General features: G+C 44.9%; 1 protein-coding gene across 1 annotated transcript; it reads right to left on the bottom strand.

Annotated features, from left to right (window-relative positions):
• Positions 1-2,402: 2,402 nt before the first annotated feature.
• Positions 2,403-3,753, bottom strand: LOC125771828 (peritrophin-1-like). The gene is made up of 2 exons (XM_049442907.1): positions 3,526-3,753; positions 2,403-3,471 (listed from the first exon to the last, which is right to left on the bottom strand). The coding sequence occupies exons 1-2, from the start codon at positions 3,583-3,585 to the stop codon at positions 2,824-2,826; spliced, it is 708 nt and encodes a 235-aa protein (XP_049298864.1). The 5' UTR covers positions 3,586-3,753; the 3' UTR covers positions 2,403-2,823.
• Positions 3,754-14,145: the final 10,392 nt, after the last annotated feature.

Raw genomic sequence — 14,145 nt, 5'->3', positions numbered from 1 at the left:
CCTAGCTCACATGATAAACTTTACTTTTTGATAGCTGTGCGACAAATCAAAGACAACACAACTGTTCTGTCCAGAATTCTGTTCAGATGCACATTGATAACTCAAAGGTAGCATATTTGTCTTAATGAGACCATTATGGAGTTACTGAGGACACTCTTGATGCGTGCACCGCTCTTCACAGTCACTAGTAGGCTAATCAATTTAACTCGTACCCAAATCTTCCCACCGATTCGGAAAACATATACCCATTCCTAACGACACACTTCCCAGAAGTACCGTCACCGAACGAGATAGTGTTGTTGTCCACAGTTCCGCTCAACCTTCCCGTTGCGATCCAATCCCAATCGCATCTTCTGTGCTGCTGCTATCATCCTCATCGTAAAGATAAAACCTAACTTTTAACACTTCCACCAGCGACTCCGGTCGTGGTCCCGGCCGTTGTTCAGGGTGCCGCCTCATCAACACCTTTCCTGCTGGGCAATCGAGAAAAACGGTATCATGTCGTCCGTTTCCAGCGTTTCCTCTTTGTTTTCGTAGGCTCGTTTCAGCCGAGTGTTGCCAGTTGCCCAGGGTAAAATTAATGTCCAACAGAACTAATATCGCCTCCCTCCGTCTCGGGAAGGGAGATCGCCCTAAAGTGTGTCTGTGTTTGTTTTGCTCGTAATTTCCGAGAGTTAAGACACCAAATCGGAACGGAACCATCCACACGAGACTAGCCACCTTTCGATGATCATCTTCTCAGTGAAGAGGAATGCGAATGGGTCCGTCTTAAAGCTGATGCCGAAGATCGTTCGCCCACAAACATACACACATACGTATGTTCGAAAGCCATCGAGAACATCACCGGGACGCCGTCGTGAGACCGGAGCACCGCGATAAGGAAGCTATTTCTGGTTTTAATTTACGAACATGTCACCTTCCTTTGCCAGCGCGCTCACGGTTGTGGCAGTATTGTCGGCGATTGTGCGTTGATCTTCTCGCGTTCCATGGAACAGCTTCGTGACTTTGGATCTTCGGCCGGTGCTGGCTGCTGGGACGATTAGAATAAAATTAAGTGATCAACCCATGAACCCGAGAAGCCATCTATGTGCTAATAATGTCGCTGTGCTTGGGCTGTAGCGGGAACCGAGGCCACGGATGGTGACATGCGACATAAGATCTTCAAGCGGACTGTCTTTCGGTCATCTCTTTCTGCTCTGCACAAGGCACAAGGTGAGGCTGATGAACGCATACCGGTGAGCGTCTCTGCTCGGGCGATAAATCTTCGCCTGTTTGGCAAATTGGACTTAATTAGCGAACTCGAGATGTTTGGCACGTTTCGGGTCCGTTGCGGTGATGATACATATTTTTGTGTTTAAAAGTTAACCTTTTTTTTGTTTTCTCACTGTTTGCTTTCCGCTTTCTTTTTCGTATCAGTTGGGGCAACGAAATTAAATTGTTCAACGGTTGTGCTTATAAATCGCTTCCTACTTGACCATCATCATCGGTTGTATAAATCGCCTTTACGTAGATAAACGTTTCTTTCAAAGCTCCAAAAACTAATTTTTAATATGTTAAAGAATTCCTTCCAAATTTTGCTTCTGAAGATTTCTTTACAAATACCTCACCCCGTCCTCAACAGTACCTTTCCCACGATCCTTTGATTCAACACACTGTGTCCGCTTCAAAATAAAGGGACAGAGCAATATAATTAATCGATTGCAATTTGTTACCTTCCGATTGAGCTGCGATACTCGTTGACGGGTTTTTGTCATCTGGCTTTTATGCCCGTTCACCATCCGTCTCATTAGATTTTCCGGCTGGACATGGTCCGGCTTAAAACCGACCTAACGCGATCTTTAGAATGACTTCGTTAATCGTACGAAATCAATCTCACGATCATGGAAAGGAATTTTTGTGAATAGAAAGATTGACCAGAATGTGACATTTTGTGTCAGAGAATTTTGATTTATGTATCGTACTATTGAAGCAGACATTAATAGCATCATTTGGCACGGGGAAATATTTGAGAAAACGATATTATTACAACAGGAACAAAGTCTCCTCTTTCGCATAGCATTCAATTAAATGTATACATGGAAATTGCATGTCCTATTTAACTTTATCTTAAAGTGATCAACGAGTCGACAAGTGTTGCATGTTTCTCCCCCCGAGCAAAAATTCTCACAACCTTGTTCTTGTTCAACAACGCTTGGAATAAAGATGGCCCCGTCTTATTTCCCCGTTTGAATTATTCATATTTATTTACGAATGATGTTTTGTTTTACCTTCACCATACTTAACGAATTAGCGCGTATTAATTAGACGTATCGTTAACAGGACCTTTGCACAAACAAACCCGAAACCAAAAAACCGGCAAACGACTCGAAAAACGCTTCTCGTTGTCATCACGGTGCTTGGACGAATTTATCGTCCTTCATTGACTATTCATATTTTGTACCTGTGCTTGTTTGTCCTTCCTTCCTTTCAAGCAGGGTTCTTGGGTGTGCGTGTTTTTTTTTGTTTAGTTGAGATACCGGAAGTAAGGACACATTTGACACGAAAGCAGCTGCTCAGTGTTGACCAATGTTATTTTCCTTCCGGACGCACCCAAAATCACCCAGACAATCGATGATGGAATCAAAAATCGACTTTATCCCTCTTACCACTTTTGCACCACGTGTCCCCGTAAACGTACGCATGGTTTTAATCCAATTAAAACAAAAACCACTGTTTTGTCCAACTACCGTCTCAATGCCAGCTGTAATGAGGTGAGCACGCGGGATTTTGCGAGGATCGCTTTTCGGAAATCGGTTTCATTTGATGTAAGGCAAAGCAACTACTCTAGCACTGAACTTTGTGCTTAAAGTCACAAACGTTGCGCTGCTTGTTGAATGCCGTACCGGGTGCGCATTTCAGCTCTTGTGGTTTGTTATGTCCATTGCACACGATGTACCGCTCGCAGTTGGTCGGATGGGATATCTTGTGACCGTTCTTCTTACCAAAGCACAGCAAAGACAGTATATTGCTTGCAACAGTGCCACCGACGGTGGGATTCGCCGGTTGAAACGCACAGGATACTATATCGGCCGCATCGCACAGGATACGATTGCTATCGAACAGGGTGCCGGCGGGACACTCGAACCGAAGTGGACCAGCTCTGGTACATTGGTAGAACGATTTGCAACCGGTGGTGTCCAATCGAATTGCACCTGGCGATGCACCCAGACAAACACCGCTGCTCGGCACTAGCCGTGACGGATCTGCCACGATCGGGGAGTACTCTGGTCCGAGTGGATCCAACGGAACCTGCGGTGAATTCACATCGTTTGCAGCACATAACGCTTCGTATCCACAGGCAGCTGAAGCCACATCGAAGTACATTTTCTCCGGGCAGGAGAACAGTACCGGACGACCGGAACGGCACATGTAGAACTCCCTGCAGTTGGCAGGATTTCCCGTTAACGTACCGGGTGCCTTTCTTTCACAGATCTGGAGAAACGACAAATGTAGTAGCGATCTTGCCTACTCAAAACCAGAGTTTACCTTAAGTCCATATAATTGAGAAACGCCTCCAAGGGCTAGAAGCACAAACAGTAGCTTCATTTTCGTTCGAGAATTGATTGTAGACTGACAGCACCAGCAATATAAGCTGCGTAAGAAAACGAACGGTGTAAATTATCTTCATCGATTGCACACTTGTTTTATAAAAACTCTTGCACATGATATCTTCACATGTCCAAGCACGATCGACATGGTTGCTGTCACATGATAAGAGATATCAGTTTCCAAGAGCCTAACTTCACTACTACTACGCAACGCACCTCGAAACGGTAGTTTGATAGAAAGCAGTAAAGAGGTATTGGTTGACTGGAAAAGATAAATGATGCTTAATTCCTTGTTGTCCATTTTTACACTTCTTTGTTTCATTCAAGGTTTCTTAGAACGAGCAGTTTTGCGTTTCATTATTACATCCGACAACGATCGTTCTAATAGATCTAATTTGGACTAATTTAGGAAACACATCAGCACTGTATACTTTTGGCTTTCTTGGAAACAATACCTTCACCAACACAAGCTTAGATGAGAAATACCGAACCCTAATCGAATTCTACCGAAAGTATTCAGATTGGCATCTTAAATTCGGAAGCCATTTGCTACAAAAACGCCTAAAATGATCTTCAGCACCTTCAGAGTTAGAGGGGATGGGTGAACGATTCGCTATCCCTCGTACGAATCTTCCACCCATGCATCCAATCCGTGAGACCGAACTCCACATTTCTCGATCTTTGATCTGCGTGGATCGATCAATCAGACATGCGATTCGATTTCCGGCGGTTCCATGGCGCCGCCATATTGCGAGAGTTTGCACCCGATCGCAAAATGATCGCAAAGACCTTGCATCACGAAACAGACCAACACTGTAAGCCTATAATTTTCCGTGCTCTGATATCCACGGAAAAAGGGCACTGAAACTCCGAGGCAGTTGGGCCAGGATGCAGCAAAATCCACGGACAGGCTCGGACAAACATGTAGATAATTGCAATTCGCTACCGTTTGAGGCACGCGGGTTCGCATGTTGGTAGCCGCACATTACGTGACCCGCAACCGGGCTACTGTTGCGGGCATTTCCATCATCCACCATCCGGCTGGATGAACTTCAGCGAACCAATCAACAGCTTTCAAAACAGTTGCACGGTGCTGCACTTTTCCGCAACCCGAGGACAGAAGAAATTCCAGGGTAGGTGCCGAACATCAATCACGCGCAAGCCCCCGAGGGAGATGATTCGGGGTTGACCATCCAGAGGTCCAGAGACACCCTCAATCAACTATTTCTCCAGGAACTTAACCACACATACGCTCGTTTCTCAAATCAAACTACTCCAGGAGCTTCATCGGCATGTAGCATGTAGCGCAGTGAGTGTAGCGAGAGCAAGGCCAAACCATTTTTAAGAAAATAAAGCAACAAAATATTCGACGGTCGTCACACATACCTGGGCGCCATAGTAGATGAATGTGTCGCCAGAACCCGATCAGTGGTTGCACACTGTCAATGTGTTTGCCTCGCTGACATATTTTAGTGCATGATGCTGTCGAGGAGAGCGAAATAATCTGCAATTTAAACGCAACCCGAAAACATCCGCCGGGTGTCGTGAGGGAATGCACTTCGGTGTGCGTGATTTGGAGAGGACACAAAGAGAGAGCGGGAAAGAAGAAAGAAAAAAGGGAATAAAACCGCTTGACAGACGGAGTTAACAAAAAAAAACAACGGCCACCAAATGGAGTGGAGCGCAAACAAAGCAACCATGAACTGGCGGTGCACCCTTTGCACAAATGCATGAGCCAATTGCGCATGACGCACGGTAGATGATCTGGCAAGTCGTCAATCCGGGATTGGAGCTGAGCCCGAACGAACAACAACACCAGCAGCAGTAGCAGCCCCAGCAGGAGCCACGGCGTAATTGGCAGCGGTCAATTATCGGTGCAATTGGGAGCGAATAATTATGCTAATAAGACGTTGTGAAATATCAGCAAGCAAAACTCGTTCCGATCGTTCGATTTGGTACACACACGGCCCTGAGGGAAAGCATGAGCAGGACGATGGGAGTGCTTGGAAAGGGAGTGGGCTTTTTTTTGTATATTATGTTGTGGGGAGTTTTATTTTATTTGTAAAGCGAGTAGCGAGGTAGTGTCGTCGGATTTAAGATTTTTTCTTTATGATGTTCGACCATACGAATAACTCTGAAGAATAAGGACTTTAATTTGGAGTTCGTGATCGGACGACATGTAATGCAACGCGGTCCTTAACATTGTTTCAGTCATCGTCGAAAGGGGCTCTTTGAGTACGTAAACGATCTCAAGATGCTGGGGACTCCTGCTGTTTGAACTAATCAACCATAAGTTAATAAATATTGATTTTATATCCGTTCCGTGCGATGAACTGCACCCAATTCGATTGAGAAAGGTATAAGAAACACGTATTTGAATATCCATTCAATAAATAACAAGTTCCAATGAACTTTGCTTTGGGCAGTATGCCAGCAAGGCAAGAAACAAATGTTTGTTCTGGCTAGTCATCATACGGGATAGCTTGATGCAAATTTACTATGGCTCTTGATTAAGCTTTTCAAGTTGAAAATAATTCTCTGCGTTCACAAGGATCCATACTCCCGTGGTGCTCAAGGATATCCTTCAGTCCCATAGTGCACCTGATTTTCTGAGGAGTCGTTTCGTTTCATCAAGCCCACGGAATCACCTCCCAAGTCATAACACATCACACACCGCTATCTCTTACACCCTTCTGGCAATTCCCATCCGAGCACTCGTTCATACAGAAGGTCTATAAAAACGACCAATAAGCCGTAATTTATTTGTTGGCTTTCGTTCCAATCATCATCGTAGCTCATAAAAGCTTAATGTGGGCCGGGAGCCGTGCTACAGTGAACTGGCTTGGCGATAAAAACCACCATTTGGGATTGGCACTGCAAGCTCTTTGCTTCCACAAAGCCCCATCACACATCAAACATGACTTATGGACACTAAAACTCAACATTAACCGGAAAGTGGATTTTTGTTTGCGCGTGGACGATTCGACAGTGTTCGGCTCTTTGTTGCAGACGGTACACCGTGGTATCGGGTTTATGCTGGCGCTTCACAATGCCTGACTTGAAGTGACGGCGTTTCCATAAAAGATCGAACAAAGTCGAATAAGGTACACGAAATTGGACACATTCCTTCCTCAACGGAGGTTCAAAAAACTTCTCATCCACAAAAACGAAGAGACATGACGCCTTCTAAAGGCGCCCTCACTACACCGTTTATGGTTATAATATTCAATCAATCGGCAGATTGAGCCTGTTGTTCAGTCTTGAATGTTGATCGTAAATTTTATCCTCGACTAAATCGATGAATTTTTGTAGCTGGGTGAAACGGAGTGTCTACAACTAAGTACGATAAGTGCAACATGGAGCTACATTTTGACACAAAGCCTTGCTGTGTTTCTCATGGACATCTCATCAGTGGCTTCCCTCTCTGTTTGAAATCGATTAAACTTGACATCGTGAAAACGGATTCGAAACAACAGAAACATACAACGCAGCGTTTCGGGTCCATAAATGCGTTCCTGTGCCACGGCAACTGCTGAGTGGTAAAGTATTCCAAGAATTTAAACACCAACGTGAGAACGTCTGGGTTCTTTGTGCGGATAAGCTCACGTCATCGGACGCGTCCACAGCTCGATCGTTTTGGCTAGTCAGTGGAAAGTATGTTAATACGATCCTAGAGCTTCTGAATTCGCAGGATACGAACCCATCTCGAAGACTCCCCGGAGCGATTACCCGCACAGCCTGAACCGTTTAGGAAGGTAGTCAAGTATAGGAAAATTTTAATTAAACTTCCACCACATCGGGGCGACGATGGAAGCTGTAGATCACCCGCTGCGAGACCCAACTCCCGTTGCGCTGGGTACGTAAGGCATGAAGCTACCGGATAGAGCCTCCACAACACTCCCACAAGGACGCAGCACGATTTCAACCCGTTGTCACGGTTCGTGTAAGTCTGTCCTCAATTTCACCAACCGAAAGAACAGCAACCGCTTCCTGCCCCAGCTGGTACTGGGACGGTTCGGTGGGCTTGCTTCACGATCCAATAACGCTACACAATGAACAATGATGGTGGTTTTTCTGTGAGGAGCAAGTTTTCTCCAAGCGTACGGGATGATCGATTTGTTGGTCAGGACGTGTTCGTGACGTGGTAGCCGAACCGAACAGTGACTCTTCTTCCAATAGCGTCCAATAGCATTCCCAGTGCTTCGTGACGCAAACTTGGCCTAATCGTTTCGGTCGGTGCGAAATGAGAAAGCAGTTATTGTGTTCGGGAACTTATTTTCCCCCCATTTGCCATTGGGTTCGTGTTCCAATTCTAACGGGGCATATTCATGCACGAGTGCCGCATACATTCCATGGGCCACTGATCAAAGCTCAGCTCAGACCAGCGAGCTACCTGTGTGTGCTTCTCCGGCAAACGTTTGGAGTATGAGATTTGTGATGCGTCACGATCCATCGAAGACCAATCCTGGTTGGGGCAGCTGTTTTACGATGGCTCTAGGGGAGTTCCAGCTGTTGCTAGATGGAGTGTGAATTGAGAAGCGTGAAGTCAGCGTGCGGTACTATGCAGAGCAAAGGTGTCTACAGTCGGTGGTGTTTTTGTCACCATCATCTTGGGACTTTTCAAACCCTTGGCAATGTTTTAATTCGGACTTGTGGTTTATATTTTTGAATGCGTTACCGTGGGAATTGTTTATTTTGGACCTCAGGAGATCACACCTGAAAATTGATCATTGATCAACCTTTCAACCGAAGGAATATTATCATAGCTAGCAGGTACAACATTCAATTCTGCAAAACCTGATCAACACCTTCCTGTGGTTACATTCCTCCCCACTCCCACCAAGAATACCATTCCACATGTCCAATATGACAGGACACCGGACATAGCACAAGACCGCGGGTGACGAGAAGACATAACACGCTGCACCCAAGTGACATAATAATCAGCTGTAATTATCTACATTTTCTTATCTGTCGCTTACCTTCTTCCCCTACGCACTCACTCCCAAAACTGACCACTCGGTTCCGAGATGCAGCACTCGAGATATTCACCCTAGCACGGGGGCACGTAAGCGGATAGACAAACAAATTGCCTTGTTGATGTCATGTCACCAGCTACGTAACGCCGGTTCCATCACCACCTCCGCCTGTCATGTTAAGGCCACTCCTACTCCTCCTCCTCCTGCTGCCACCACCGGTAAACACGTCCTACCCGAAACTAATCCCGTCCGGAGCGAAATGTCAAAGAAACGTCAAAACGCGGCAACTAACTTCACTCGAGGCGATCGTAAGAAACTCACCGCGAACCAGCAGCGAACGGTTTGTTCGCCTGTAAAGCCTGGGCCCCTTCTAATTAACCCGGACGGAAGAAAAGCACCCGATTCGGGGTGGACTTAATTGTCGCGCTAATTGATGGACAATTTAAAATTTCAAATTATTGCGCTCAGTCCGCGCTCACCTTGCGGCTGCACGGCGTCATGAAATCGGTGTGCTCTCGATCGGTGCCCGTGTTCAAGCAGGCAAGCAGGTGAGTTGTGAGTTTCTATGCGATTCTGTTCCCTTACCCCTCTTGTTTTTGGGAATGAAAAGCGCCCATGCTCAGACGCAACTACCACTATGGCCTAAAGCGTAGTTCGTCCCTCTTCGGCAAGGGACGGGTTGGGTGAGGTTTCCGGAGCACACGGAAGCTGCTTTAATGCGCGTGCTTTCCACTGGTTGCGCAACAATCCGCCATATCCGGTGGGGCAGCGTGATGCGAGAAGATTTGACTAGTCTTGAGTAGTCTTTAGGTTGAAGCGATTTTCTCGGTTGTAACAGAGCTGAAGTGCTTCTATCGTTGGCAATGGAGTGTTGGAAACTATCGAAATGAGATAGAAACTTGATTATTGCAATATTCACGACTTTGAGCAATTTGAGACTTTCTATTAGGATTGCTGGGACTTTTTTCAGTTTATTTTTCTTGGTAAAATTGCATAGCCTCATACTGATCGTGTACCTGGCAAAACCGTCCAAAACAACGACTCTATCCTGCGTGTTAAAACTCGCCCATGCCCCTCGTTCGACGCTTAATTGCCTGTCGATAAATCAATTCACAAAACCAGATCATGGCCTACGGAATCTCGCTCCCGTCGATCACGGACTGTAATCAAAACACGAATTGAGACGTTCTACGAGCCTACACCGACAACGCTCAGTAGTGGATTTACATGGGATAATCCATCACCTGGCAACTGGTTTGGTGCTGTGGCAGTGCAAAATATTAAAGAAAAAAAACACCTAACCCACAATCGAAATCTCGTAAGTTATGAGTTTGTTTACACTGATTGAAACATTCGATACCTTTTCGGGGCGAAGGTGTTCCGGGCCGATTTCGCTATCGATCGCCGCCTTCGTGCAAAACGGGAAGATTACCACTTCCATCATCTCCAAGGTAATTGATTTCCCTTCATCTGGCTTCGTTGGCGTTCTAGGAATTGTCCGCGAGCAAACTGGCGCCGGTGCCAACCAGGAATGAACCGGTACGTGTGTTAATCCGTACCATATCACGCGTAACTGTTGATTAAATTTTGAAATGTTGTTATACACCAGCCGTATTTCACCTGCGCAATCGGGTTGTAATTATAGCAATTACAAGACTTTAATTTCACCCTTTCGCTGGCGTTAGATTCACATTGATACTGCGGCCGAGCAGGGCAGGGTGTAGCGTTAGTTAGTATGAAATTTGTTTTACCACTTCAATCATTAAATATATATGGCATACAGTACTGGTGAAGAAACAGTACATTTCGTTGCGGAAAAGAGTTTCTTATGGCAAAAGTTTTAACCAAGACCCAATAGTTCACAACTGCAATAAGATGAGTTATTGCTTCCCGTGAATTAACGCTTGCGAACATCCTTCGCTTAAAGCTTATCGAAATTATTGATTTTGTATCCACCAAAAACGCTGTAAAAAGGTTATAGTATCAAGCTCGTGCAACAGTGCAATTTGTGTGCGATTGGAACAAAACATCCCTACCCTCGAGCGATTCTTAAGCTATCAATCTGTCTCAAACCGTTCCAAAAAGGAGCAATTTCTGTGATATACCGATACAACAAATATATTCAAATTATTTCCCTAATTGTGTACAAAAAAAACCTCTTCTTCTGGACCATACTTATAGTTTGGGCACATATGGTAAACTGATAGCGAATCGGTGACGGAACGGCGGTCTTAATTTTGAATCAGATAAAACACCACTCGTCAATCCTTCTCCGGCAGGCACATACAAGAAAAACACAACACTTCAACCTCAAAAATCGGACCCTCCGACCGGTTGGGATCGCTGCAAACGGATTATGCTTCAAAAACCCGACGGAAGCACGAACAGAAGTTGCCCGGTGCACAATTTGGCTTTTTTCCGCCACATCATACGGCACATCTCACCCGGCCTGCTGGGTGCCGCTGTACGGATGATTTATGACGAAATTACTTCCCACAAATCTAGCGATGTTGGTGCTTGATCGCTCGCCATAAATTATGTGCGAGGTCGTAATGGTTCGTAGCGAGGCGATGTTACCCCCCTATTCGCATTGGCTGCCACCAGGTTTCACCCGGTAGTTCAGCTACCGAGACGCCTCGAAGATTAACGCTGTAAGGCAGATAACAAGCAGCAAGATTCCTTTTTACTCTTATCCAACCGAAAAGGTGCTTGATCGACAAGGAAGGCATTCACGTGGGATCTGGCATTTCGGGCTGTCTAATATCCTGACGCACTTCACCTGCAGCGTCAGGAGTCGGTAAACGTAAACAACGACTTTTCATGGGTCAGCAGTTCATATTGTTCTCGGCAAACATGCGTTTTGAAGTGTGGAAATACAAGGATACGTCGATCGTGATCCTTTCCGTTCCTACCTGCCTTTTTTTTCTGCTAGATCATCGAATCGATTACCTCAGGCGACAGCATCTCGATTTGATGTCCGAAGGAACCGATCTGAAGTTGGGAAAGCACAAAAAACCCAGGATACGGCTGGGTGCCATGAGTGTGATGGTTTGTTGAACGATCTAGATTGTATCTTTCTTCTTTTTTTGTAGTAGCAATTATCAGACACCCGCAGCTTTCCCGCTGAGATCCTTTCTCTCTTGTATTTCTCGGGTCAAAACCGCTCATTCCACACGTAGGCGGCAGATTTTTATAGCAGACACTTCAGCTTATCTGAGACCATAATTTTGTTTATTAGAAAAGGAAACGATCTTCCCTAGGTGCGCTTGTGCATCGATCGCAACAGGCACGAATACCAGGTCCGGTAGTTCGATAATTGAAACACCAAAACAAAATACAACCACCGGGGGACAAAAAGGGTACCAATACCCTACTGTGCATCCCGGATGCTACCACATTTTTGTACCGGAATCGTCCAATAGCTTCGCTTCCAATGCTGTTCATGTGCTTGTAATTGGAAAGCGGAAATTAAACGGAACATTTTTCACCTGTTTTGATTGATAAGGGTGCAGGAAGGATGCACGCATAAAGGGAAGGTCCAGGTGCAAGATGAACTTGTAATTGTTGGCAAAAGGGTAGCTTTTGTTTTAAGCGTGGCTAAAGGAAACTGGTGAATCAGAAATGGAATTTAAGACCTATGTGTGTTTTAAAGCTCTAGCTCAAAATTTAAAATGGAACATTTAAGTAAATTTGGAAGTAGAAATATAAGACAAATTTTATGTTACACAAACAACAAATATTGCTTTAAATTGCTCCTCCTTCTAACATGAAAAACTTCAACTTCTCCTCCTTTGAGTTGGAATGAAAAACTAAAATGAATTTCTTCCTCTGGAACCCGCGGCAACCAGCGGAGGGATCTTTTCCCGTCCGTTCTATTTCATTCTTACCGCCATGTCAGTGAAGACAGTGAAAGGGATCATATTTTTGAACAATTTAAAATTACATTTCTCTGTTTTTTCGTATATTGTGAGGTGAAATGGATCAACGTTCGGAAACAAATCCTACCACGCACATACATGCCGATGTTCTCCTGCCACTGGCTAATAACAGATGTTTAATGAGCGCAACCCGATTGTTCGGCTTACTGCGCGTTATGTTCGACAGAAAGAACAAAAAAAGCAACAACAAAATACGTTACATAACTGCAGCAGAAGCCTCACCTCACAATGCTCGAAACAATACACACAAAACGGCTACCCAAAAACCCTTACGGCGGTAATAATCTCAACAAAACAATCCTTTTTTCCCACAGGGAAACGGACGGAGAATTTCGTACAAAACAGAACAACCCCCGAAAACAACTCTGCCACGAGGTCATTGTACGTACGGAAGGGTTTTGCATGTTTCGATGCACAACTTTCCAGCAGGATCAGTCAGTGCGTGCACGATTTGTACGTTCTCGACCAGGAAACGTTGGTACAACAGCGCCCCAAAAACAGCAGCATGCACGTGATCGCTTCGGTTCCCGAAAAAAAACCCGTCATCAGGTCGAAAAGGATAATTATCTAACGGGCTTGTAATGTGGCATGCAACGTGCATGGCAAAACTGCTGCTGAAGGTTACACCAATGCAACGCGATGCAATGTTAGTTGCATTGCAAGAGGATAATTCTTTTCTACCGCACCATCAAGTCACACTTTTGTGCACGGAATGGCACTTTTTTGTAACACAGCCGAAGTATTCTCAGAAGAAGTATTTGAGAGACACAGTAAAGCTGTGTATAATCATGAAACAATTTTCCAGTAGTGTGTAATGAAAATAATTGTAGAGGTTAGGTTTTTATTCTAATGATAAAAAAAATTCCGAATCCATTTCAAAATGACAGTTTAATTTTCGAAATGCATATCAACGATTTATTTATCACATTTTTAGAAAATTAGCACTCTTTAACCGTTTTGTTTTAAATATCATATATCTTGATTTCATCAAACTGAAAAGCTTACTTTAAAACATCAATATCTCGCATCCATTAGATTCACGCATACTCTCTTCGCAAGCCGTTCAACATTCAGCGAAAACATATCCATTGCGAACTTAGCGCCCTAATCGAAGGTGACAGGGCCGTGTCTGAAGATCAGTGAAGGTTCGTTGTTTGGTGCCTCACGCTGCGTCCGGACGGGTGTTTAATTTAATCTATTTCCCCGAATTCGTCCACCGTACTGGAGACGCTCGGTACAGAATCGTCGGAAAGGAACCCGATTCGTGCTCCGCGAACTGTGCGGATCAAGTTTCACGGCCCCCTCTAAGTTGGAGCCAACTGCATGGGAAGATTTTCGTTCGGTAGCCCAAATGCTATAGCCATCGCCACCGCCACCGGCGCTCTAATTCCTCCTAGATAAACGTCAAGTGAATGTTATTCCTTTCGAGTGCGGCAATTTCAACTCACCGGTAGCACATTGCCCCTCGGCGGGATTTTCGGCAGGTAGAAGTGATTGGTTTTTTTGTTTTCAAGTTTTCGGGATTCAAGCTCATGCTGGGAAGGGTTTTGTTCTGATTTTGTTTTGTGACCCTTGTTTTGTGTTTCATTTTCATCTTACTAGTTTTATGTTGTAATTAATTGTGAATCATTTTATTTGAAA

The sequence above is a fragment of the Anopheles funestus genome, chromosome 3RL, assembly GCF_943734845.2.
Source record: "Anopheles funestus chromosome 3RL, idAnoFuneDA-416_04, whole genome shotgun sequence".
Classification (NCBI taxonomy): domain Eukaryota; kingdom Metazoa; phylum Arthropoda; class Insecta; order Diptera; family Culicidae; genus Anopheles; species Anopheles funestus.
The sequence above is the reverse complement of the archived record's forward strand: the minus strand, read 5'-3'. Positions and strand labels throughout refer to the sequence as shown.